This window comes from Podarcis bocagei, assembly GCF_964188305.1.
Source record: "Podarcis bocagei genome assembly, chromosome: 13".
In the NCBI taxonomy this organism is placed as follows: domain Eukaryota; kingdom Metazoa; phylum Chordata; class Lepidosauria; order Squamata; family Lacertidae; genus Podarcis; species Podarcis bocagei.
Window position 1 is genome coordinate 5,623,906 of NC_138138.1, and position 24,445 is coordinate 5,648,350.

At 43.0% G+C, this 24,445-nt stretch overlaps 1 protein-coding gene across 4 annotated transcripts; it reads right to left on the reverse strand.

Moving 5' to 3' along the window:
• Window positions 1-115: 115 nt before the first annotated feature.
• EXOC3 (exocyst complex component 3) lies at window positions 116-19,402 on the reverse strand. 4 transcript variants are annotated; one of them, XM_081166332.1, is made up of 13 exons: window positions 19,342-19,402; window positions 12,726-12,917; window positions 11,682-11,901; window positions 10,819-11,500; window positions 10,030-10,147; window positions 9,587-9,712; window positions 8,856-8,956; window positions 7,519-7,629; window positions 6,030-6,180; window positions 5,646-5,768; window positions 3,594-3,755; window positions 2,629-2,756; window positions 116-607 (listed from the first exon to the last, which is right to left on the reverse strand). In XM_081166332.1, exons 2-13 carry the CDS (start codon window positions 12,867-12,869, stop codon window positions 436-438), a joined length of 2,238 nt encoding a protein of 745 aa, XP_081022458.1. In that variant the 5' UTR covers window positions 12,870-12,917; window positions 19,342-19,402; the 3' UTR covers window positions 116-435. The 4 variants fall into 4 exon arrangements, with proteins under 4 accessions (XP_081022458.1, XP_081022457.1, XP_081022459.1 ...); XM_081166331.1 differs by having other exon boundaries at window positions 19,253-19,401; XM_081166333.1 differs by having other exon boundaries at window positions 12,726-12,882; window positions 19,253-19,393.
• Window positions 19,403-24,445: the final 5,043 nt, after the last annotated feature.

The following is a 24,445-nucleotide window of genomic DNA, read 5'->3' on the forward strand; positions in this document are numbered from 1 at the left end:
AGCTCTGAACAGTCTCCATTCCCAATGCACATTTAGCAATCCTTTATACACATCTGCTTTCAAATCCAATAAGTCTGTTAAATCAGGGTGGGGGAACAATAACCAATGTACCTCCACAATTTCAAGTTTTCATTTTTTCATGAATAAAGCATAAATCCATCCCTAATACATTTTCTAAAACCTATTCAGTTAGTCATCAGAGTACACACAAAAAGTTCAAGACAGAGTTTGTCAAAACAACTGATGGCAAAGACATCAATTTAAAGCATTCTGGCCATCAGAATACAGCATACTCTTCAAGTGACTAAGCTAACATCAGACACAAAAACTAAAAGTCCAGCATGAAACTCCCATGTGTTTTCTAAGTGCAAAACCAGATTAGGCTACAGTATATCAACACTACACCAAAGTGATCCATACCGAAATATGTTGCTATTACTTAAGAAGCTTTGGCACAGTTAATGTTGGAACTGTAATTTCTTTAAAAATGGGCACATAGTTTGGATTTGGCATGGTTGGGCCTTTGTCCAGAGTTTCAATTATGGTCTGCTTCATCTCTCTGCTGGCATCTCCTCGCATTGTCAGTAAAGCTGCAATATGATCATCCCTACCAATGAAAGAAGAACAGCATTAGTACAAAAGCCATTCACGGGAATGATATTGGCAACAGGGAATTCACAGAGTACACATTCTACACTAAACACCTGAGTACCAACTTATCTTCTAGACACTCTAAATTTTAGAGTGCTTGCAGGCCAATTTCTCCAGTTATCTTTGTTATGAGAATCCTTCCACAAACCATATACAAGACATATATTGTACAATATGGGTCCACAAGCCATCACAACGACCACTGCCTACTCAACATATCTGCTCAGGCACACTTGGTTCCTTGCGTTCCATCTTTATGTTGTAATTACATTTCTATATTAATCTGTTTAAAGGTGTTTCTGTGACTTATAATTTCCCTCCCCCTTGTTAAGCGGGTGGCGCTGTGGTCTAAACCACTGAGCCTAGGGCTTGCCAATCTGAAGGTCAGCAGTTCGAATCCCCACGACAGGGTGAGCTCCCGTTGCTTGGTCCTGCCAACCTAGCAGTTCAAAAACACGTCAAAGTGCAAGTAAATAAATAGGTACCGCTCCGGCGGTTCCCTTGCCCAGTAAAGAGAGATGAGTGCCACAACCCCAGAGGCATTCACAACTGGACTTAACTGTCAGGGGTCCTTTACCTTTTTACATTTTCACAGCTGGGTGGGACAGACGTACCAGAGGGACCATGTGCTTCTCCGGAGAAGCACAGCTGCATTATACATGGGTTTTGCTTCAGTGCTTAGGAGCTGACTGTCACATTTATGTTTGGAAAGCAATTTTATAGTAATTTAAATTGCTTGCAGGTAAACATAGTGGGGCTATGCATTCCTTAGGAGCATGTGATGATTTGAGAACTATTTTTGAATGATGCAGGAGTGAAGCTCCTGGTTTACTTATGTGTTCTGCTTATACATAACTTTGCTTCTCAGGGAACTGCCAGAAGGCCCTTGGTGCTGGACCTCAGTGTCCGGGCTGAACGATGGGGGTGGAGACGCTCCTTCAGGTATACAGGGCCGAGGCCGTTTAGGGCTTCAAAGGTCAGCACTAACACTTTGAATTGTGCTCGGAAACGTATTGGGAGCCTATGCAGGTCTTTCAAGACCAGTGTTATGTGGTCTCAGTGGCCGCTCCCAGTCACCAGTCTAGCTGCCGCATTCTGGATTATCCTGATGCTGCCCCCCACCCCACCCCTGGTGACATATAATTCTTATTATTCAAAAAGTGAACTCCTATTCACATGGAGGAAGCCTAAAAGGCAATTAACTTGGTCTAACTCATTCTCAACCCCCCAAAAAAAAATCAAATTGCCCCCCTGTGGGCCACGTGCTCTACGTTGGGAACCACGGCCTTAAAGTCACAAAGAACTATGGTTGCTCCACTAATCCAATCTCATATGGTTCTACAGGGTTTTAGGACTGAGGGCACATTCCTAAATGCACATTTGCCAAGAATCTGAATGCAGAGATGGAGGAGGGCTCTTGTGGAGGAGAACTGCCAGGAAGTGTGAGGATGCTCAACTTGATTCAAATAACTCTGCTAAGGAAGTTGCTTGCCCATAACCCCCAGCCAGGCTTGCTTTTGGAGTTCAGTCTGGGAGATTAAGTGACAGGGGAGGGGCGTTTGCAGAAGAAAATCAGTAAGCAGAGGATGGGGGAAATGTTGCTCCCAACAACTACCCTGCAAATCCCTCCCCACATTAGATGCTGTGGGCTCTGCATTTTCTTCACAATGTGCAGTGTTGCCTCAAGACACCTATTTGCTAAAGCCTACTCCAAATACCACTAAAAATAACATATTCTTGTAATTGGGGACTCGGTTGTATGTGTTCAGATACTGACTTTGTATGCTTACCTTTCTTGCATATGTAACTTTAAATTGTGGAATCAAGGGATTGACATAAAACTACATTTCAACAGTTTTTGTCAAGCCTAATAATAATAATAATAATAATAATAATAATAATAATAATAATAATTTTTATTTATGACCTTGAATGGAAGAAAGCATTGTTACAAACTTTAGAAATTACTAGTATTACCTGATATCTGGGTGTTTGCTAACTAAAGTTGAGACTTCTAGGTAAAGTAGTGATGGATCTGTCAACTTAAATACTTCTGCAATAGCTTCAATGACGTCACAAAGTCCTTCTGTTTCCTCTCCAGATCCCTATTGAACAGTATAAAATGGATAATCATTTTCGGACATCTAATCTCAAATTACCTTTAATATGCAAGGCAGAACATGAGAACAAACTGGCAGAGCAGCAGCAACACCTTGTCATGTTTCTGTTTTTATTGTTTAAAAATGTAGGCCACATTCTAGCACCTGGTAACATGTTGCTCATTTACAGTGAGAGTAAGTGTGTCTAATTGTGCTGGACTGTGGCTACAGTGTTTATTCAACTTGACTTTTTCATCAAAACCACTCTAAAAACATTTCAGCAATCCTGCACATACAGAATTATAGTGTGACTAGTATATTTTACTTATGTCACAATAATTTCCAAACAAATATGTTGTTTGAAGTAGATGGCCTATCATATTCTCACTATACACTTAGTCTTCAGTCAATTTTGGAGTCCTCCTTTTTTGAGAGATAGAGGCCGATTTATTTATCTATTTCCACTGAGTGGCTGGTTAACTGACGCTCTTCTGTTCTCCATTTGAGCTGTCTCTGAATTTCCTGGATGTGTGCTAAGAGACACCATTGAACTGGAGATAAGATATGATGGCCCAGAAAGGCAAGTGGGTGTGACTTGCCCCAAACAGGTCAAATAGGGAGGCCTGGCAGACTAAGTTTGGCTTGTGGGCCAGAAGTTCCTCACTCCTAATATAAGTGGAGATTATAAATATTTATTTATTTCAACAATTAATATACTCCTTAACATTGCAGTTTCAAAGCAGATGGATTAATGCACTAATTTTAGAATAGGTTGTGGGGATGCTAATTTCTAATTATTTCTAAAAATTTCTTCTTTTGACATTGTGGTTTTCTTATACTTACAGCAGTAAGTTTCTTGAACAGAAATCTGAACTGTTCTGCTTCTCTGATCATTCTTTCAGCACCTTCTTTTCTTTCTTCTGCATTCTTGAAAGTAATGCGCTTTAATATAATAGCCTTGATGTACTCTACAACAACTCTACGATGGCACTCAATAGTCATTTTCTGAAAGAAACATTCAAATTATACAACTGGCAACCAGTATGTGTTATGTTAGTCTATAAGAGGAACAAGTATTTCATTTCTGCACTACTCTCATTTGAGTAGTAAGAAATTAACACTGACTTAGTAACACCTATTAGGGGATGGAGCTTGCTGTTAGCTTCATCTGGACTGACCCCAAAATCTGTGGCAGATAAATTGGTGAGCATGTTTATTTCCAGATGACAGCTATGCAGACTAGTAATGGGGAGAAACTGTTCAGTGGGTATGGACTAGTCTGAGAGCAGGGATGAGAAATTTCTCTCAGCTTGAGGGCTGCATTCCCTCATGGGCAACTGCTTAGGAAGGCAGCGTGCCAGGAGTGGGTGGGAGTAGAAGCAAAAGAGAAGAGGAAGAGATGAGTAAACTGATGTTAGTACATAAGTAAGTAAGTAAATATCTTACAGCACGGTCAACTCAAGCAGGGCTTGCCCTGGAGTCAAAAGCATCTCTCCCAAGCATGCCTGCAGCCAGCCTATCCAAGATGGATCTCTTATCTTTCTTCTCCCCATTCTTCTTCCCAGCACACCTTGCTAAAAAGCACTTTTCCTGTCACCTCAAGGGCTCTCAATGGCCCTGTATTGTTTCTTAAGGGTCCTAGCTTGGGCAGGTCATTTTGCATAGGCTAGCTCAGGAATTTCTCTGCAGCTTTTATTTTTCTCTTTGAATCCCAAATAATCAAAATCCTACCATTTATTAATTTCTAGGGTTTAGATGGGGTGGGTGGGGGGTTTGGTCCTCCCAGATCCGTAACAAAACCCAGGCTTCTTCCAAAGCTGGTAACCATGGTTTGCCAGTTTTCTAAACTGGGGAACTACAGCTAATTATACTAATTTATAATAATTTATTATTTACACCCCGCCCATCTGGCTGGGTTTCCGCAGCCACTCTGGGCGGCTTCCAACAGAATATTAAAATACAATAACCTATTAAACATTAAAAGCTTCCCTAAACAGGGCTGCCTTCAGATGTCTTCTAAATGTCAAGGATAGGAGGCTGTGTATGTGGTCAAACAGATCATTAATATCTCACACAAACTAGACCAGTGAGCTACTTTGCAATAGTTCTCAGAAAGAAAACTCATTGAAGATCTATTGTGCAAATTTCAGGAGGAAAATTCATTGGAGTTTCAGAACTTTGAAATCACCAAAAACATTGGTTTGTTCTGTAAGGTATTTCAGTTTGTACAGGTAGTACTTCTTAAAAAGGAAAATAAATCTGAATAGCATGAGTGGAATGGATCATAGGAATTAACTTTGCATATCCTGCTCATTTACAGACAAGGGATCTTACATTACTACAGAAACAGGTTATTAAGATATTTTTCATAGTATCTTGCTTTTTATTACTTTACTGTAACTGAATTCAAAGTCAAAATAATAATAAATGCTCAGGAATGGCAAAGCAGTATTTCATCCCATTAAAGGTAAAGGTACCCCTGCCCGTACGGGCCAGTCGTGTCCAACTCTAGGGTTGCGTGCTCATCTCGCTCAAGAGGCCGTGAGCCGGCGCCGTCCGAGGACACTTCCGGGTCCCGTGGCCAGCGTGACAAAGCTGCTCTGGCGAGCCAGCACCAGCGCAGCACACGGAAACGCCGTTTACCGTCCCGCTATAAAGCAGTACCTATTTATCTACTTGCACTTAGGGGTGCTTTCGAACTGCTAGGTGGGCAGGAGCTGGGACCGAACGGCGGGAGCTCACCCCGCCGCAGGGATTCGAACCGCCGATCATGCGATCAGCAAGTCCTAGGCGCTGAGGTTTTACCCACAGCGCCACCCGCATCCCAGTCATTTCATCCCATTAGGCTACACTATTTAAGTACCTATCTTAGATAAAACTTTGCAAATTCTGTACCTTCTTACAGGGCTTCTTTATTCTTGCAAAATCATTGAAATAATCTTCCACCGTTACACAAATTGTATCTACTGCATTGGATCCTGCCAGCCATTTCCTTGTCATCAGTTCACTGAGATGTGGCTGAAAGAGAAGTAGTGCAAACATAGGGAAAATTAGATCAAATCGCTTTTGGGCAACATCCTTCAACTTTAGATCTATCGTTGTACATCCCAGTGCTGTTCTAGAAAACTTGAATGTGTTAACGTTTTACCTATTAAGTAGCTGCAAAGATGGATCTCAACAGCCATATCTGGGCATTTCTGTCTGTTTGCCACTCTAGATAGACACAGATACTATTTCAACATTTTTAAAAAGAGGATGCCAAATGAAATAAAAGTTAACCTCTAAATCCATGAAGACTTCATCAAGCAGGCTTGCACATCCTTCCTTGGCAACATCATCCAGAACTGCATCAATGCATGCATGACTGCTTGTCATAAGCTCTTCCATCACAGGAGTTAAGTATTTCTTTTTCAAACTGATGATAGATTCCCTTTGACAAACAAGACAAGATCCTTCAGCATCCCAATAGGGTGCATACAAGAGCCAGTTCAACCAATCAGTTAAGGTAATATGTTGTGATGTCATAAGAGGCTACAACAAAGCCCTGATAACTTAAATACAATTGCTTGAGAATTAATAATAGTTCCTCTTGCCCGATATTACCAATTGAGAAAAATGACTGTGCAAACACATCTTGAGTGACATACACATTTGGAGAACCAATAACTGGCTTAGGCCAGTGGTTTCCAAAATGTGTTACATGGAACCTCAAGATTCCTTGGACACTGACTGATGGCTCCTTACCAAGAAAACAAGTAACAGTGGGCAGATGTCTTTGCCTACCACCAGCAATCCTTCCCCTGCAATTTGAAGGTATATGAAGTCCATTCTAGAGCAGTGGTTCTCAGAACTTTTGCTATGACTGAACCCTTCACTTTAAACAAAACTTCACTGGAACCCATGAAATAAAATATTTTAAAATGGGGGAAGGAGTTGATTATTAGGAGAGCGAAGAAAGGACAGCCAGCCACTTTTAAAAGAAAACTTTGACAAAATGTTCCTGTCAAACCTCCATTCTCTCATTTTGCTTGTCATCCTTAAAGCTTTCACTCTTATCAGAGTGTTTTCTTATCTCTTCTCAGTTATAAAGGAGCAGCATACTTAACCCTTGCTGCTCCTATGGAATCTTTTTATTGGATTGGAAATTTGGCCTAGTTGTAGACCTCATCCGATAAGATCATCCATGCCAAGTTTCAAATTATTAGCTCAACAACTGCCATTTTTATAAGCTACATTTTTTTCAAGGTTATAATGGTGGGATGTTGTTTTTGCTACTTGCCCTAACTATGGAGCACCCCCATAAAATAAGATATAGAGTACGTTCTTCTTATATGGCACAGGCCCAACTTCCTTCCAGCTTTACAGTTTGCATGGCAGATGTAATTAACCGTGAATCAGATGCGGGCTCAACCATCTAGTCATAACCTGCCACCATGCTTCAGACAGGCTATCCACTTTTTGTTTAGTGTATAAAGGGCCAAATAAGTTTATTCATTTATACTTTAATCTTTCTGCATAAAGAAAATAAAACTAAAACTGCAAAGATTTGAATAAAGAGTTGCAAACTTCAGGGACCCGGGAAGAGTTTTATTGTTATCATGTAGACCAGCTAATAGTGGGATCTTTCCTATTCAAGATCTACCTCACTGAAACATGCACACTACATTTTCAAGAGCTGTCCTCAAATAGAAATAGCATGTCTCTTTTTTAAAGCAGCAAAACTGCATTTGCCACACAAATCATAGCACAACCTCAGCACAGAACTTACTTAAAGGTCTGACAATTGTTGATGATGGCAACCATGTACTGAACATAGCACAGATGGTACTGACGATTTCTTAGATGCTCTTCTTTATATAAATTTGCTTCCTCTTTGTACCTGTGTAATGGAGAAATGGGGCAAAACCCAAGAATGGAAAAAGAGAAACAATTTAGCTCCTGGCCTGCAGAAGGGAAGAGGAAGTACTGCTACTTCTCTTTTACAATGAACCACCAAGTATTTGTTTATTTCAATATTTGTATACAGCCTTTCAAGGGGGGAAATTGCCCAAGGAAGCTCACATAAAACAAAACATACAGCAACCATTTAACAAATATATAAAACAATTACACCAATATGGCAGCTGATAAAAATAAAGAGAGCCAAGCACACACCATCCTAATTAAATTGGACTGAAATAAAAATGCCTTAAGGTCTATTTTAAAAACAGGTTTAAAAACTGTTAGAGCCACATATATATATACCTAGTGTGGAATTCCACAGAACTGGACCCACTACAAAAAGGCCCCTATCTCTAGTGCCTGCTAATTTGGAATGAAGTAAAAAAAAAACAACGTAACCTGATAGATCTTGAAGTTAGGCAGGGTAGCAGAGCTTCTGAAGCTAATCTTTTAGGTCTGGACAGGCCAATATGGGTGCATGCAGTCCATCAAATAATCTGGTCTTAAACCATTTGGGCCTTTAGTGTCATCAGCAGCTCTTTAAAATTTGGTTTAGAGACACAAAGGGCTAGTTTGCACATCACACCAAGTCTAATCATTGCTTAGCAAGACTTCACTGGTGCTCCTGGAAAGCAGCTCACACTGCTTTGCTCTTTCCTGGTTCTCTTTGCTTCTGTACTGCACTGAAGTCAGTCAAGGTTTGGCTCAGTGTGTTGTCTGAACCTTGGTTGCAGCTTGTGCTTAATGGGGGAGTTTACCTGCTTGATGCCCTGGTTCAGACATCATGCTAAACCAAAGCTTAGCCAGCTCAGCATGTTGTAGCAGCAAAAAGGACAAGGGAGCAGCAAAGCAGTTGTGAGTTCCTCTCTGGGAAACTCTTAGCATGAGCTGCGAGCTGCTCAATGACTGTGTGCTGCTAAATAATTCATATCTGGAAGCACCCTGTGACCAAAGCACATAAGAATGGTACAAAGCTTTCATTTTTGGTCACAAGGGGGAGCAGGAAGCTAAACACTACTTTCCTCATGTCTTACTTTTAAGGAACAGCGTAGCTGAAGGGAGCAACAGGCAGGGGGTTCTAGTTGCTAGGTAGTATATGTGCAGAGAAAACATCCCTCCTAAGTAATAGAGAAACAGTGACTGAAAGCTAACATTTAATTTTACCTGCTGAGGAATGAACTCATTTGTTGAAGGCACAAATAGAGTACCTTTATTTTCAAATCTTCACTTATCTGTGTAGCTACTTGAAGATTCTGTTCAAACATCTAAAAACACAAACCAATAAGGCAAAATTGCAGTTAATAAGAATGCAGCAGCCTGCTAGTAACCCTGCTCCTTTTGCAGACTGAAGCCATGAGGCAAATTCTATGAACTTATGCCCATAAAACAACACATTTTGCCTCAAACCCCAGTCATGGCACTGTACAACGAGCACATCTATTAACTTATTCTGCCCATAGTCATGGGCATTTTGAAGATGCCACATAGATGTCAGCCATAGCCCTACACTTTCGTTGCTACACTAGAGTTTATGTGGTGGCAGAACAGATCCAAAATGTACAAGTCCAATGTGACCAAATGTAGTGGTGCGCCCTGGGAAGGGAGTCCATGCCTTTAAATAATTAAGTGCCAAATTATAGGTTTTAATAATATTTCAACCGCACTTGTTTAATGTTTACCCAGAAGTAACTTCCACTGTGTTCAGTGGGGCTTACTCATTGTAAAGTGTGCATAGGATTGCAGCTTTAAGTGGCCAACTGAAATAAATTCAATCTACAAAACAAACACAAAGCAGAATAGCATGCACTCATCAATCATTTCATTCATTTCCCCATTTTCAGAGCTTTGCCCCTTCCTCCTGCCCCAATCAGTATACTGAAGCCAATTGCTTATACCTGGAACACAATAGCAGGGAGTGTAGTCTGATAGTATCCATCTTGATCTGCTTCTGGCTCATTTTCTTTTAGCCAGTCTTTTTTATCTGTCTCCAGTGCTTTTCGTAGCCAGCCAATGATGTTGGACTACAGGAAGATTAAAATTCAAAAGAAAGGCAAATATATCGAATCTGGATACTAAATTAAAATGGCCCATGCACTTCACTAATGCCCATGAAGCAGAACTCAGTTTTGCCTGCTGCCGCTCAACCCATATTAGGAAAGTTTCTAGTGGAATGAAAATTGTTTGCCAAGGACACAAATTGCAAGTTGTACAACTGATTTGCAAACATGCACGGTAAAATCTGAATTGTGCAGGGTTGGAGTGAGAGAACAGTCAAGTAAGAATAATGAATATTCCAACCCCATATGAAGGAGTGAGCAAAATTACTGTTATTGCTTACTGTAAGAGTTGACATATATGTGCTAAGAAGCTCATCCACCACTTCCTGAGAAAGCAATGGCTGCAGGGTATTCACATCCACCTCTGGTGCAAGTTCTGGATTTCCCATCATCTCTATGCTGAATTGGAGAGAACAGACAGAATCCATGTGCAACTGCAATAATTATTATCCCCCCCCCCCCCGTTAGATGCCTAAAATAGAAATCTTCATGTCGCTGCAAAGTTTTTATTCTGGCCAGCTTCTGGCAACTCTCTTTCCTCATGGGTAATAATCAAGGAGTAGAATCTATAGAACATGTCCTTCTGTTTTATAAATTTTATGCTGGAATTGGGCAGCACATGGTTGGCCCTTCACTGACCTAACTACTGGAAAAGCCAGTTCAATTTCATATTAAATATCAGATAGAAGATAAAACCTGAAATTTCTTTCAGTGTCGGTGAGAAGAAGGGAACTCATCATCTGAAACTGGAAGGACCATCTTCAGGAACTAACTAAGGATTACTGTAGCTCAACATAATCGTTTTCATGTTTCACTTTTGAATCTGTTTTGCTCAGTTATTCTGGCGTACTTTTGATCTGCTCATTGTAATTAATTGATTGATTAGTATTGGGCTATATGGACCAGAGTTCCATCCTGCTATAAAAAGGCTTAATGTATAATAATAGCTTGTGGCTCAGCAGCACATAAAAATATAATCCACCTTTCCACCTCTGTATGCATCTATCTAAAACCATGTGCTCTTTCATTTATGTTTACTTGCTACTACACCCAAAAGACAGTACCCTTACCTTTTGTAGGTATTTAAAACCCATGTCAAAAGGCTAACAATTTCATTTGCTTCCAGATCTTCAGAAGCCAGATCCTGCATGCGTAAAGACAGTGCCTGATGGTACATGCTTAGTAATTTTTTGAAAATTTCATAGTGTGGGGGGAAACATTGATCCAAAAGGTTCTTAGCCACCAGGAGATCATCAAGGACATATTTGCGAATTATTTCCAGATGACGGACAAGCCACATTTTGTCAGATTCTCTGGTGTCTGCTTGAGTGCCTTCAATCCTGGTGGTGACTGTTCGATCCAATACATTGAACATTTTCTCCTTCCATTTTTTAGGTCTGCCCGGGGGGATAAATCCAGTTTGCTTTTTCCTGTCTAGCATGCGCCTGTCTATTTTCTCTTCCCTCTCAATTATTCTGACAACTGAAACCAGCAAGGTGGGATCTCGGCGGACAGTGACTAGAGACCTCTGAATGACCATCCAGAGTTGCTTGGCCAGCTCTTCAGAAAGTTTTTGCATATCTCCAAAATAGTTGTCAATGAGGTTCATATCACGGGTGTTCTTGCTGTCCATACGATATTGTTCATACATCAGATCATCTCGAGAGCACTCCAAGTCCATTAGCTTTCGGTGGGCTTGCAGTAATTCCCCCTGGTCAATCAAGTCTTGTGTCTCCTGTACTATCTCTGGCACTGAAAAGCAAAATCAGAAAGAAATGTAATCACATTATGTCACACAAACCTGGTTTCAGAACCATAGCTGCATGAAAAATGGTAGCTTCAAGCAGACTTTAATGGTACCTCTGAAAACGCCACTATAGCATTACATTTCTATTCTACCCACAGAGTTAGGCCACTCATTGTAGACTCATACCTGAGAAGATATTTTTGAGGTTCTCTACAGCAGCTGCTAGCTGGCTGTGCTGAACTACGGCATCTTTAACATCCTTGAGGCTTTCTATGGTGTTTATACTTTGCCGCCAGTCTTTATTGACATCAATCAAAGAACGCTGAATATCTTTTACATCATTCAGTGCATTGTGCAGTTGGCTTAAGCCAGTTCGGACACCATCTAGCTGTGACTGGATTGCCGCCTGAAAAGAAAAAATTAAAATTAAATTACTACATTAGTTAAGAACCTATCTATTGTGGGATGAAGGAAACACAGATAGTGACATACAAGGGAGCCAACTTTAATGAACTAATTTAAAAATAATTAGAAGTAGAGAAGGGAGTGGGGGAATGCCAAATTCCATAGTGGTAGTTTTGGTTTGTTTGCTATTCCAAAAACAAAAAAGGACCTGTGACATCTTAAAGAATAATATACAGTGGTACCTCGGGTTAAGTACTTAATTCTGGTGGGTTAAGTACTTAATTCGTTCCGGAGGTCTGTTCTTAACCTGAAACTGTTCTTAACCTGAAGCACCACTTTAGCTAATGGGGCCTCCCGCTGCTGCCGCGCTGCCGGAGCATGATTTCTGTTCTCATCCTGAAGCAAAGTTCTTAACCCGAGGTAATATTTCTGGGTTAGCAGAGTCTGTAACCTGAAGCGCATGTAACATGAAGCATATATAACCCGAGGTACCACTGTATTTGGAACATAAGGTTTCATGAACTAGAGCCCACACGTATCTGATGAAGTCCCTTTACCTTTAAGCTCTGTGGAACTCAGTGGGTCTTACTTCTGAGTAGACATTATAGGATTGTGTGAAGTCATTAAGATGCCACAGGAGTGTTGCTTTCCTCCAGTGGTAAATCAGATGCTCCTCACTTCAGAAATTAAGATCAACACAGTGAAGGGGAAAAGAGGAGACACTATAATTCTAGCACTATAGTTCTACACATAAAGACTTTACAAAGATAACCCAGACTATTACATCCTCAGCTGTAATACAGGGTTAGGACTGAGGTTTCATACCTTCAGTCTAGCTTCCACTGAAGCCTTCTTCCGTGCTTCCCTCCGACGATATTGTTCCACTTTATCCAGTTGATCTGGCCGCTGCAGCATCCCAGCGACTCTCTGAACAGCTGTTGCAACTGCCTCTCGGCCAGTCTCCTCCATTGTGGAGCAAAGTCTTAAAAGGAAGATGTGTTTCTATATCAAGGGACACTGAAGAAACAGGGCAATTAAATATTTAGAGACTTTACACATCTTTTATAAAAAGCAGTGGACCCAACACAGTTGCCAGTGACTGAAGCCTCATAAGGACTGCTGCGCTCTGCTGCCCAGGAGGACTCTCCTGTGTGAGTGTCTGAGGGCCCTGCTCTTGCCGCTTACCACCTACCTGGCCCAGGGCGGGGCCTGACAGGCCTCACAGGGACGGTTGCTGTCACTGCTGCTGCGGACCGGGGGATCCAGAGGGGCGCAGAGTTCTTTTTAAAATGTTTTAAAATTTTCCTTTTCCTTTTTATTTTATTTTTTTGTATATGCGGGGACGGGGATTGGGGTGGGATGGATGTTTAGTTGGGAATGTGTTTGATTTTAATGGATTTGTAATTTTTATAGTTTTTTATTTGTATTGCTTTTTGTTTTCTGGGTTTTTTTGTTTTTGTTTTTTGTTTTTGTTTTCTGCTTTTATTGTTTTAAGGTCTTATTTTGTTCTTAAGGGGAGGGGTCAGGGCTGCCGGGGAGTGGGTCCCAGCCAACAAAATGGCTGGGGCATGTTCCACAGAGGGGGATGCGCTGGGACAACCGATCTCAGTGATCACGGGTAGGAGGAGGAGTTACGCTAAGACCAGACCATGTCATTACAGAGGAGGCAGGTTTAGTCATTGTTTGAGGACTATGCCTGCCTCCGGGTCTGGTCCCGACCGGACGGATACTAGAATCAGCAAGGGATACCCACATGACCTGAAGGTGCTGCTGTGCAATGCCAGGTCAATGATTCATAAGACCACTGCCATCCATGACTTGATCATGGATGGAGGATTTCACCTGGCATGTGTAACAGAGACTTGGTTGGATGAGGCAGATGGGCCTGTTCTTGCCGCTGCTTGCCCACCAGGTTTCTCTTACGCACAGCAACCCAGGCCTTGTGGGCGGGGGGGGGGGGGGTTTGCAGTGATTTTTAGGAAGTCATTAGTTTGCACCAGGCGTCCTATTGGGAAGACCCAGTTCTCTGAGTGCATGTTCTGGAAGTTGGGCAATAGGGGCAGTACAGGATTCCTTTTGGTGTACCGACCTCCCCGCTGCACCAAGGATTCCCTGCACGAGCTGCTTCAGGTCGTGGCGGATGTTCTCCTGGAGACACCTAGTTTGGTTGTCCTAGGGGATTTTAATATCCATGCCGACATGACCTTACAAGGGGCCGCTCGGGACTTCATGGCAAGCATGGCCTCCATGGGGCTGTCCCTGAAAAAGTTTGGCCCAACCCATAGCCGCGGACATGCCTTGGACCTGGTGTTTACCTCCATGGATGTTGGTGATCTGACACTAAGTAAAAGCGAAACAAAAGAAGTGCCATGGTCAGACCACTTCCTGGTGCAACCTGACTTCTATGCGACCCTTCCCCTCTGCAGGGAGGTGGGACCGATTCGGATGGTCCGCCCCCGCCACTTAATGGATCCGAATGGTTTCCAGAGAGTGGTAGGGGATGCTTTATCCCATGTTGATGGCCTTTCAGCTGATTCCCTGGTGGCCCGCTGGAATGTGGAGTTAACCAGGGCTATTGACCGTTTGGCTCCGAAGCGCCCTCTCCGATTGCATGGAGCCCGGACAGCCCCGTGGTTTTCCACGGATCTGAGGGCAATGAAACAATCGTTGAGACGGCTAGAGCGCAGGTGGCGGATGACCCATTCTGAAGCTGACCAACCACAGGTTAGAGCTCAATGTCGAGCCTACCAAGTGGCGGTAGCGACAGCGAAGAAGACTTTCTTCACCGCCTCTATTGCATCTGCAGAAAACAGCAGCAGGAGACTTTTTCAGGTGGTGACAAGACAGAAGTACTGTTTCTGGGGGACAGGAGGCGGTCAGGTGTGGAGGATTCCCTGGTCCTGAATGGGGTAACTGTGCCCCTGAAGGACCAGGTGCGCAGCCTGGGAGTCATTTTGGACTCACAGCTGTCCATGGAGGCACAGGTTAAATCCGTGTCCAGGGCAGCTGTGTACCATCTCCATCTGGTGCGCAGGCTGAGACCCTATCTGCCGGCGGACTGCCTCGCCACAGTGGTGAATGCTCTGGTTATCTCCCGCTTGGACTACTGCAATGCGCTCTACGTGGGGCTACCTTTGAAGGTGACCCGGAAACTACAACTAATCCAGAATGCAGCAGCTAGACTGGTGACTGGGAGCGGCCGCCGAGACCATATAACACCGGTCTTGAAAGACCTACATTGGCTCCCAGTACGTTTCCGAGCACAATTCAAAGTGTTGGTGCTGACCTTTAAAGCCCTAAACGACCTCGGTCCAGTATACCTGAAGGAGCGTCTCCACCCCCATCGTTCTACCCGGACACTGAGGTCCAGCACCGAGGGCCTTCTGGCGGTTCCTTCACTGCGAGAAGCCAAGTTACAGGGAACCAGGCAGAGGGCCTTCTCGGTAGTGGTGCCCGCCCTGTGAAACGCCCTCCCATCAGATGTCAAAGAGAACAACAACTACCAGACTTTTAGAAGACATCTGAAGGCAGCCCTGTTTAGGGAAGCTTTTAATGTTTGATGTATCACAGTATTTTAATATTCTTTTGGAAGCCGCCCAGAGTGGCTGGGGAAACCCAGCCAGATGGGCGGGGTATAAATAAATTATTATTATTATTATTATTATTATTATTATTATTATTATTATTATTATTATGACAAGTTAAGCAAATAAGAACACATGAACCTTGACAGCTGCATAGTACCGGTAAATGCTTGCAACACAACAGTGAAAGAGACAGGCAGTTTAATTGCTCCATTTTATATCTACTTCATCTTCACAGGCTCATACTGACAGAATTTTTTTTCTGATACCAGATAAGCCATGTGAGGTTGAGTATCCATTCACTGTGGGTTTCCTGACTGATAACTTTGGAACTCCCCAACGTGGCCATCAGAATCTGCAGGACTACAATTCCCAGCATTCCTTGCTGCAAGCACACACTGCTCAGCATCCTGGGAAGTGCAGTCCAGCCAGGGCTGGGGTATGTGTGTCTCTACACTCACACAAAAGCAAACAGCCACTGCCAGAGACAGACCCTGCATAGGGCAGCAGGACTCTCAGCACAGCATGCATGAAAGCTCGTGAGGAGGGGAGGGGAGAAGCCCAGTTCAGGGGGCAAGGAGGATTGATGACCACAAAACAACTTGGAAGGACATCAAAATGGAGGGAAAGTCAAAAGAGAGTAAGAAAGCAAACTAATGCTTAACATACTGAAATTTACAAGCTTAAGCACATTTGACTCTGCATTAAATCTAATGATTTCAAATGCCTCAAAAGTGGTAGCACCTGCATTCCTGTTGTTGTGATATAATAATATATTTAATAGTAATATATTTAGTTCTATCATACAAAATAATTTTATTGTATAGGATTTCGGTAGTTTGATGTCTTGTTATTATAATATTAAAAATGGGGGAATTAAGCAATATTAAAATGCTTCAAAATGTTTGTGTGGTATGAAAAAAGAAAGACAACACAGCACATCTGGAGTTGGGGCATGGAGGAATAAGCCTAGCTTCTTCCCAGTTTTGCAACTGAAATGAAAGGTGTGCATGCCAGCAAATAAGCCATCAGCCGCCCTCCCATGCTTCAGATGAGCTATACACCTTTTTTCTTTCACACGAAGCCTATAATACATTTTATAAACATTATAAAAATGTTAACATGTGCAACATTTCACTCCTAGAGGTTGAACTGGTGAAGACATGGGAGGTAGAGAAGATAATTAGCATAGCCAAGTTCTCCCTACACCATGTGTTGCTCATTCCTCCCCCTTGCTCTGTGAAATGTGCTTAAGCCTGCATAGCTTGTTCAAACTTGCAGGACTGGTTTTTTTCAGAGCTCAGGTCTACAATATAAATATACTACATTCAATCCAGAATGGCCCCACTACTCTCAAACTGTTGTGCCTGTTTTCACCAAAGATGCACTACCTTCATTGCATTTTGGGTTTTTCCTGCAGGAGAGGAGACAGGACTCCAGAACGTACTATGCAGACAACAGGGGAATAAAGCAGACAGCAGAAATTAACTGCAGCCTGCTTCCCACATGAAGAGTTTCATATATGGATTTACTACTTCTGTGTAGAAATTGGATAGCATCATGTAGTGTGTAGACCATTTTGCTGTGTGCATGCATACAGCACTATAGGCAGCAAAGTAAAACCTATTTTTCCCCTGTGGGTGTTACACACAGCTTCCTTAAAAAAAAAGTGGTAAGTCATTAGTAACTACCATATGTATGTCCTATATTTTATAGTAGGGACGCAGGTGGTACTGTGGTCAAAACCACTGGGTCGCTTTGTTTTGCCGATCAGAAGGTCGTGGTTCAAATCTGCACAAAGGGTGAGCTTCCATTGCTCTGCCCCAGCTCCTGCCAACCTAGCAGCTTGAATAATAATAATAATAATAATAATAATAATAATAATAATAATAATAATAATAATTTATTTATACCTCACCCATCTGGCTGAGTTTCCCCAGCCACTCTGGGCAGCTTCCAACAAAATATTAAATATTAAAATACAGTAGTCCGTCAAACATTAAAAGCTTCCCTAAACAGGGCTGCCTTCAGATGTCTTCTAAAAGTCTGGTAGTTGTTTTTGACATCTGGTGGGAGGGCGTTCCACAGGGCGGATGCCACTACCGAGAAGACCCTCTGCCTGGTTCCCTGTAACTTGGCTTCTCACAGCGAAGGAACCGCCAGAAGGCCCTCAGCGCTGGACCCTCAGTGTCTGGACAGAAAGCACACCAGTGCAAGCAGATAAATAGGTACTGCTGCAGCGGGAAAGTAAACAGCGTTTTCGTATGCTTTGGTTTCTCTCGGTGTTCATTGTGCCAGAAACGGTTTAGTCATGCTGGCCACATGACCTAGAAAGCTGTCTGTGGACAAACACCAGCTCCCTCGGCCTAAAACAAGATGAGTGCCACACGCCATAGTTGCCTTTGGCTGGACTTAACCGTCCAGGAGTCCTTTACCTTTTTTTCAACTTTTAGATAAAGGTAAAGGGACCCCTGACCATTAGGTCCAGTCATGGCCGACTCTGGGGTTGCGGCGCTCATCTCGCTTTATTGGCCGAGGGAGCCAGCGTACAGCTTCCAGGTCATGTGGCCAGCATGACTAACCGCTTCTGGAGAACCAGAGCAGTGCACGGAAACGCTGTTTACCTTCCTGCCGGAGTGGTACCTAATTATCTACTTGCACTTTGATGTGCTTTCGAACTGCTAGGTTGGCAGGAGCAGGGACTGAGCAACAAGAGCTCACCCCGTTGCAGGGATTCAAACCGCCGATCTTATGATCGGCAACTCCTAGGCCCTGTGGTTTAACCCACAGCACCACCCGCGTCCCTTTACTTACATATAATAAAGCCCTACATTGCAAAATATTGGTATTTATTTTATTTAAAATTATATACTGCTTGATTGTAGAAAAATCTTCAAAGCGGTTTACAAAAAAAGAGAAAAATAAGATCGCTTTAAAAATGCACAACCATTATTGAGAAAACATACCAAAAAGTGAAAACCCCAATAACACTCATACAAATTTTATAAACATCTGAGTAAGGCTTGGTCTAAAAAAGAATGTCTTCCAGCAGGCGCTGGAAATAATGCACTCAAGACACCTGCCGAATATCAATAAGCAGGGAGTTCCAAAGTGTCAGTGCTGCTTGCTTCCTTGCATTATCTAGCAGCTAAGAGACAAAACACATACACACCACCAAGGGGGCAACTGCCCCCCTTTGACGAACCTGGAATAGAATTGCCTAAAAATTATTCACCTGCATGCATGTAAGGTCTTTTCCCACCCAGACTGTTACAACCCTAGATGTATGTGGAAGAGCTGCTTCATACCTTGCATTACTTGTATCAGCTTGTTTTGTTTATGCTTTCTTCTACAGAACAAAACCACACAATTGTATGGAGTATCACTGAACAGGGCAGTTTCAAGTTATCCATCCATCTTTTATCTTGATTCCATATTTTTTCACCAAGAAAGTATAAGGGCATAATTTACATTGGTACAGTTCTTTCAAATGCATTTTCTTTCTTCTCCCACTTAGTTTTAATTTACCTATGTGTTGGGGGGAGGTTAGTCTGTTTGTTCGGTTTGAAGCATGATTATTTAAAATGCGTTTTCTCCCCCCTCCACCCACTTGGTTGCAACAGTATATACTGTATGAGGGAAGGGCTGGTCTGTCTGGTTGCTTCGCAAGGCGCTTGGGCAAGACAGAGGGACTAACGAATTCCAATGGTAATAAGAGCAGCCGCCCGTTCCCCGCAAAGCGCCAGAACTCGGAACTAGCCCACCTACCAGTTATCCCCGAGAGGAGCTGCGCCTTCCTCTCCCTCAGGACCGGAGGCGGGCGGCCGAGCCCGTCCCTCTTCCTCTCAGCCGCTCACCTGGGCAGCTGCGGCTCCTTTACCTTCCCGGAAGCTTCTGACAGACAGGCTTGAAGTGCGCCTGCGCCACATTGCATCAACACTATATAAGCCCCGCCCCCGACAGGACTCAGGCGCGCAATACGCGTGCGCAGTGGCGGCCGGCTCGCGGGGCCCCTGCGAACTGCGCGTGCGCGAAAGGTTAACCGCGACCGTTGCTAAAGGCTTCTTCTTTCAGCCGTTGGCCCCGCCTTCCTTCTTTCAGGTGTCAGTTAAAAAAAGAGAAAGGCGTGGCGGGGGTGGAAGGAGGCGCCCCAAATAAGAAGAAACCTGCTCCGCCCTGATTCCTTTGGGGCAGGAAGCAGCAAGTGCTGCCACCTGCAAGGCTCCGAGCCGAGTTTCGCTCCAAGGAAAGGAATCCTGGTTGTGGTGTGGCTCGTTGGTCCCAGTAAAACACCCTGACTCTGTAGAAAGAAATGAAATAAAAGCAATAAATCCGCGTCGCCCTTATATGTCGCTTGGCAGTGGACTATATGGAATTGGCGGAAATGACTGGTAGAATCCGAGACCAGGGAGAAGAGTCGGAAGAAGATTGGAAGAAATTTAAAGACTATTTACAGAAATACTGCAAAATTAATGAATGTTAGAATGATGTTGGATTGAAGTTAAGTGGTTTCTAGCTGTAATGGTATAAAAGAATATGAAAAAATGGATTTTTAATAGGCAAAAATTTAATGCTGTAATATTTTAAGATTAAAGATCAAGATAAAATAAGGAGGGAAAGGAATTGCTGAACTAATAAGTTGAACTGGAATACAAAAAGGGAGGTATGAGGAGGTCCGGGAAACAAGCAAATGAAAGATAAGTGATGGAAAAATTGAATTGTTTTTAACTTTTTATTTTGTATTTTTTTTCTTTTTCATTTTGTAATACTGTAAAAACCTTAATAAATATTTATTAAATATATATATATATATATGTCGCTTGGCAGATCGTGGCACCAAGCAGCGCTGAGCTTCGCGTTCGCCGAGCCTCATTGCCAACCAGTGGCGTAGCGTGGGGGGTGCAGGGGGGGCCGGCCGCACCGGGCGCAACATCTGGGGGTTAGGGTCAGGGGGCGCAAATCCACGGGTTAGGGGGCGCAAATTACTTGCCTTGCCCCGGGTGCTGACAACCCACGCTACGCCACTGTTGCCAACCGGCCCTTGAAGGCCTCTCTGCTTCGTGGCCTAGAACATGGCAGCAGCGCCGTGTTTCCAGCGCGCAGCCTGGAGGCGAGCTAGTCCGCCTGGAGTTAAAAGAGATTTAAGGCCCAGTGCAGCCGCGACGGGCGAAGGCTGCGAAGGAAGCCCAGCTCTCTTCAGGGCTTCAGGCCGAAAAAAAGAAAAGAAAACCGCCCTCAGAGAAGGATCAGTCATGTTCTAGGAATGGGCGCAAGTGCCAGGTCGCAAGTGGAAGCAGAGAAGAGCAGGCTTGGGAACAGGGAACGGGTGAAGAGCCCTCCTCATCCTGACGCGCTGATTTATGATATTGGAAAATATTTGCTTTAAAACATACATGGAAGAGCGGGGGCGGGCTGTGTGTTGTGTTTCCTATTATGTTATGTATTTTTGTGGCTCGCATGATGGGCAGTATATATAAATGTAAATAAATAAATGAGTATTGATAACGGAGGCCTGTGATGAGTAATTTATTTAATTGTACATTTATTGCTCCATCCAGCAAGATGAGATAACACAGGAACAAGGACTGATGAGCATTGTAAAGGCAACCGATACCAAGAATAGTTTTTGGTCTGTTGTTCTCAGGTATATTTTAAAAAGCAGTGGCTCCCTCATTTATTGTTAATATCCTACATAAAATTAGCCTTATTGAATTAACCGGCACCTTAAGATTACAATTCTATGCACGTATACCTGGGAGTAAACACCGCTGTACTTAACGAAGATGTCTGGATAAGCATACGTAATATTAGATGCAGGGCCAGCCCAATTCATTTTGGCACCTCAGGGAACCACAAAATGGCACCATGCTCCCTGCCAGGGAAGAAGGGATAAGTGAAGATCAGCATCAGGAACAAAGAGGGGGAAATAGAGATCGACTTTGGGATCTGCTGCACCTGTGGCTTCTGCTGTCTGAGGTGGTTGGCTCATTAGTATGCGCCTGTCCTCATTAGGTGGCACCATGTGCCTACATATTGCTATGGAAGCTGAATTATTTCCATTGAGTGCATTGTATCCGTGTGGCCGGACATTAAGTAGAAATTCTTGTTTGGTGACATTTTTCTACAGCTTGGAAAAATCAACTTGTATAAATCAGCATGGTTCTGTGTAAACCTTGGCTTTACTTGCTGGAGATTTGGGCTGATATATACCGTAGGTGTGACTGTACATTCACATGCCTGGTGCTCAGCATTTGAAAAATATGAGTAATCATGAGAGCCATGGGATCATTGTCAATACAGTCAAATGAGGAAACTTTAAGGCCACAGGTGTACATTTGTGTTTTGTTGGCTCCTTCAGGTTCTCTATCTGTCACACACACACACACACACACACACACACACACACACACACACACACACTTACTGTACATATAAAAGGAACACATTAAGGAGATGGCTTTGTTAAAACTTCCTCCATAGTATGCTAATGGTCTACATGCAGTTAATTTTTCTATAGGAGAACATTCAAACACTATTCCCCTTCCAGCAGTCCAACCAAAGTGGTTCAGTCCAGGAAAAGCTTTAAATTTTATTGATCTATGAACTGGACTTAAACCTCCAGTTCCTTGGAGGTTTTTAAGCAGAGGTTGGATGGCCACCTGTCAGATATGATCTTGAGATTCCTGCATTGCAGGGGGTTGGATTAGATCACCCCCTTTCAACGCTACAGTTCTATGATCTTGCTAAAGTAAATGTTGGAAGATCCATGGCTTGGTCATCTGAACTATTTTTCTTTGGTTAAAAGCAGATGTGGGGGTGATTTAGATTGGGGCTGCAGCAGTGGGGAGGGAGAGTTAATCTGAAGCTGCTGTGAAGCAGGGGTGGATAGGGTGAGGGATAGCTCAGTTGGTGGAGGGTGAGATTTTTAATCTCCTCCCTGGGCACCACCAACCCATGCTATGCCCCTGGCTATGTTTAATATTTTTTTAAAAAAAATCTGTTATGAAAGAGCTAGTCATGGATCTCTACGCTTCAACTAGTTTAGCCTAAATGGCCTATAAATTCAGCTTCATTGGGTGTTCCTGACTTCTAGTGTTAGGAGAAAAACTCAACCAGGCTGATTAAAGAGAGCTGGCCCATGAACATGTTTTTAAAGGAGTAGTGCATCTGTTCCCTTGATTCCAAAGGATATATATAGCATCACTAACTAGACTGAAATAAAAAAATGAACATTTTCTGTAGTAGTTTTAAAACTCCTGTTTAAAACTTAGTTTTACAATATTTACGTTTCAATCTCAAGTATGCTGTGGTTCCGTTCGTGCCCCTGCTTTCATTTTCACTCCCATTCCCATGCCTTCTGCTCCCTGTGTTTTGCAGCCCTTTTAGCACCCTCATTTTCACCTCCACCCCATTTCTGCTCCACTCTCCCCCTTTCCTTGACTCTCCTTTGCACACAGATCACCCCCATTTCCACACCTTCCTTTCTCTCCTATCTTGCAGCACCCCCTTTGCACACACCCCCATGCTGATATGTTGCTGTGACTTTAAGAGAATAGAAAGTTACCTTACTCAGATAGAGATGGTTAAGTTCAGCTGATGGATAAAGCACCTATATGGGTGTTTGCTTGTTAGTAAAGTATTCATTCTAAATTACTACATTGAATCTGGCACTTCAGTACCAGAGGTGAAATACGTTGTGGGAAAGTACTATGGAATATGTGAGTGCTTCACATCCTTTTTTCTCTCACCCATGAGGCAACGCTCCCTAATGATGATAGGGTTGGCATACAGGGCTATTCCTGTAGGAAAGAACATCAGATGCCAGCTCCTTTGGGGCTAGTTTGTGTTTTGTTTTGATTATGTGGTTCTCATGGCAGTTGATAATGTGGTAAGCTGCCTTGAGAATTTTGGTAGAAAAACTGGATAGTTCTAAACAAACAAGTAAATGAAATGTGATTATTTTTGTGCATGCAAGCTTCAAACTTCAGTTAACATTCTACTCTTTTGCTGGCGCCTGGTGGGCCCACTTTTGGACTTGCGGGAGAAGAAAGGTGGGACATTCTCAGTCTCTGATGAGAGGGAAGGAGCTATGTGCTGTGCCTTAGGCAGAATGCAGGATGAGGGACAGGGAGTTGCATAAAAAGTCCCAGAATGAGGGAAGGAACTGGGGAAGTCTAGTGGGACACAGGGAACAGACTGGATGGTAATGATATCTGTTTAACGATAAGCAGGTCACATGAGTTGTTCAAGAGAGAGTTTTATTAAAGAACTATATGTAACACAGGACTAACCTCTTAAAATAGATATGGTAGATGCACTTAAAGGTATAGTCACAGTTACCCTTAAAGTGGACATATAAATAAGCTTTGTCCTTGCATTTCCTCCTAAGCCCCACTGAGCATGGCCAGAGAGGGAATACCAGCAGCCTATGTTTGTCTGCCCCCAACTCCCCTGCTCTGAGCCAAGGGAGACATAGGGTTAAGCCTACCTAGATTTTAAAAACAAGCTGAGAATCATATTCCTCACCTGGTTAAAATCCTAAATGGCAGCCTGAGATGGGAGTCTGAGGTTTAGTATGTGGCTTAGGAAATATTAGTGTCACATTTATTGTTGTTATTACTATTTTACATGTTCTGGCTCTCAGAGGCACACCCATAAATAGTTGTACCTGTTTTGTAATCACATATACATATCTACACGTTCCAAGTAGTATGACACCAGGGCCAAACAGGAAGAGGAATGTTTCTTCGTTATCACAAACTTTCAGAATTTCTATCTTCATGCTTAAAAGCTGTCAGCCATAGCAATACTCCAGGACTGAATCTTATCATAATGAAATTAGATACCATAATGGAATTGCCATAGTATTAAGTTCCTACTTAGTATAATACAGGATTACTCACTTTGTAGGCCCAGAACAAAAGACTATTTATTAACAGGTTAACACACAGCTGGATAGAA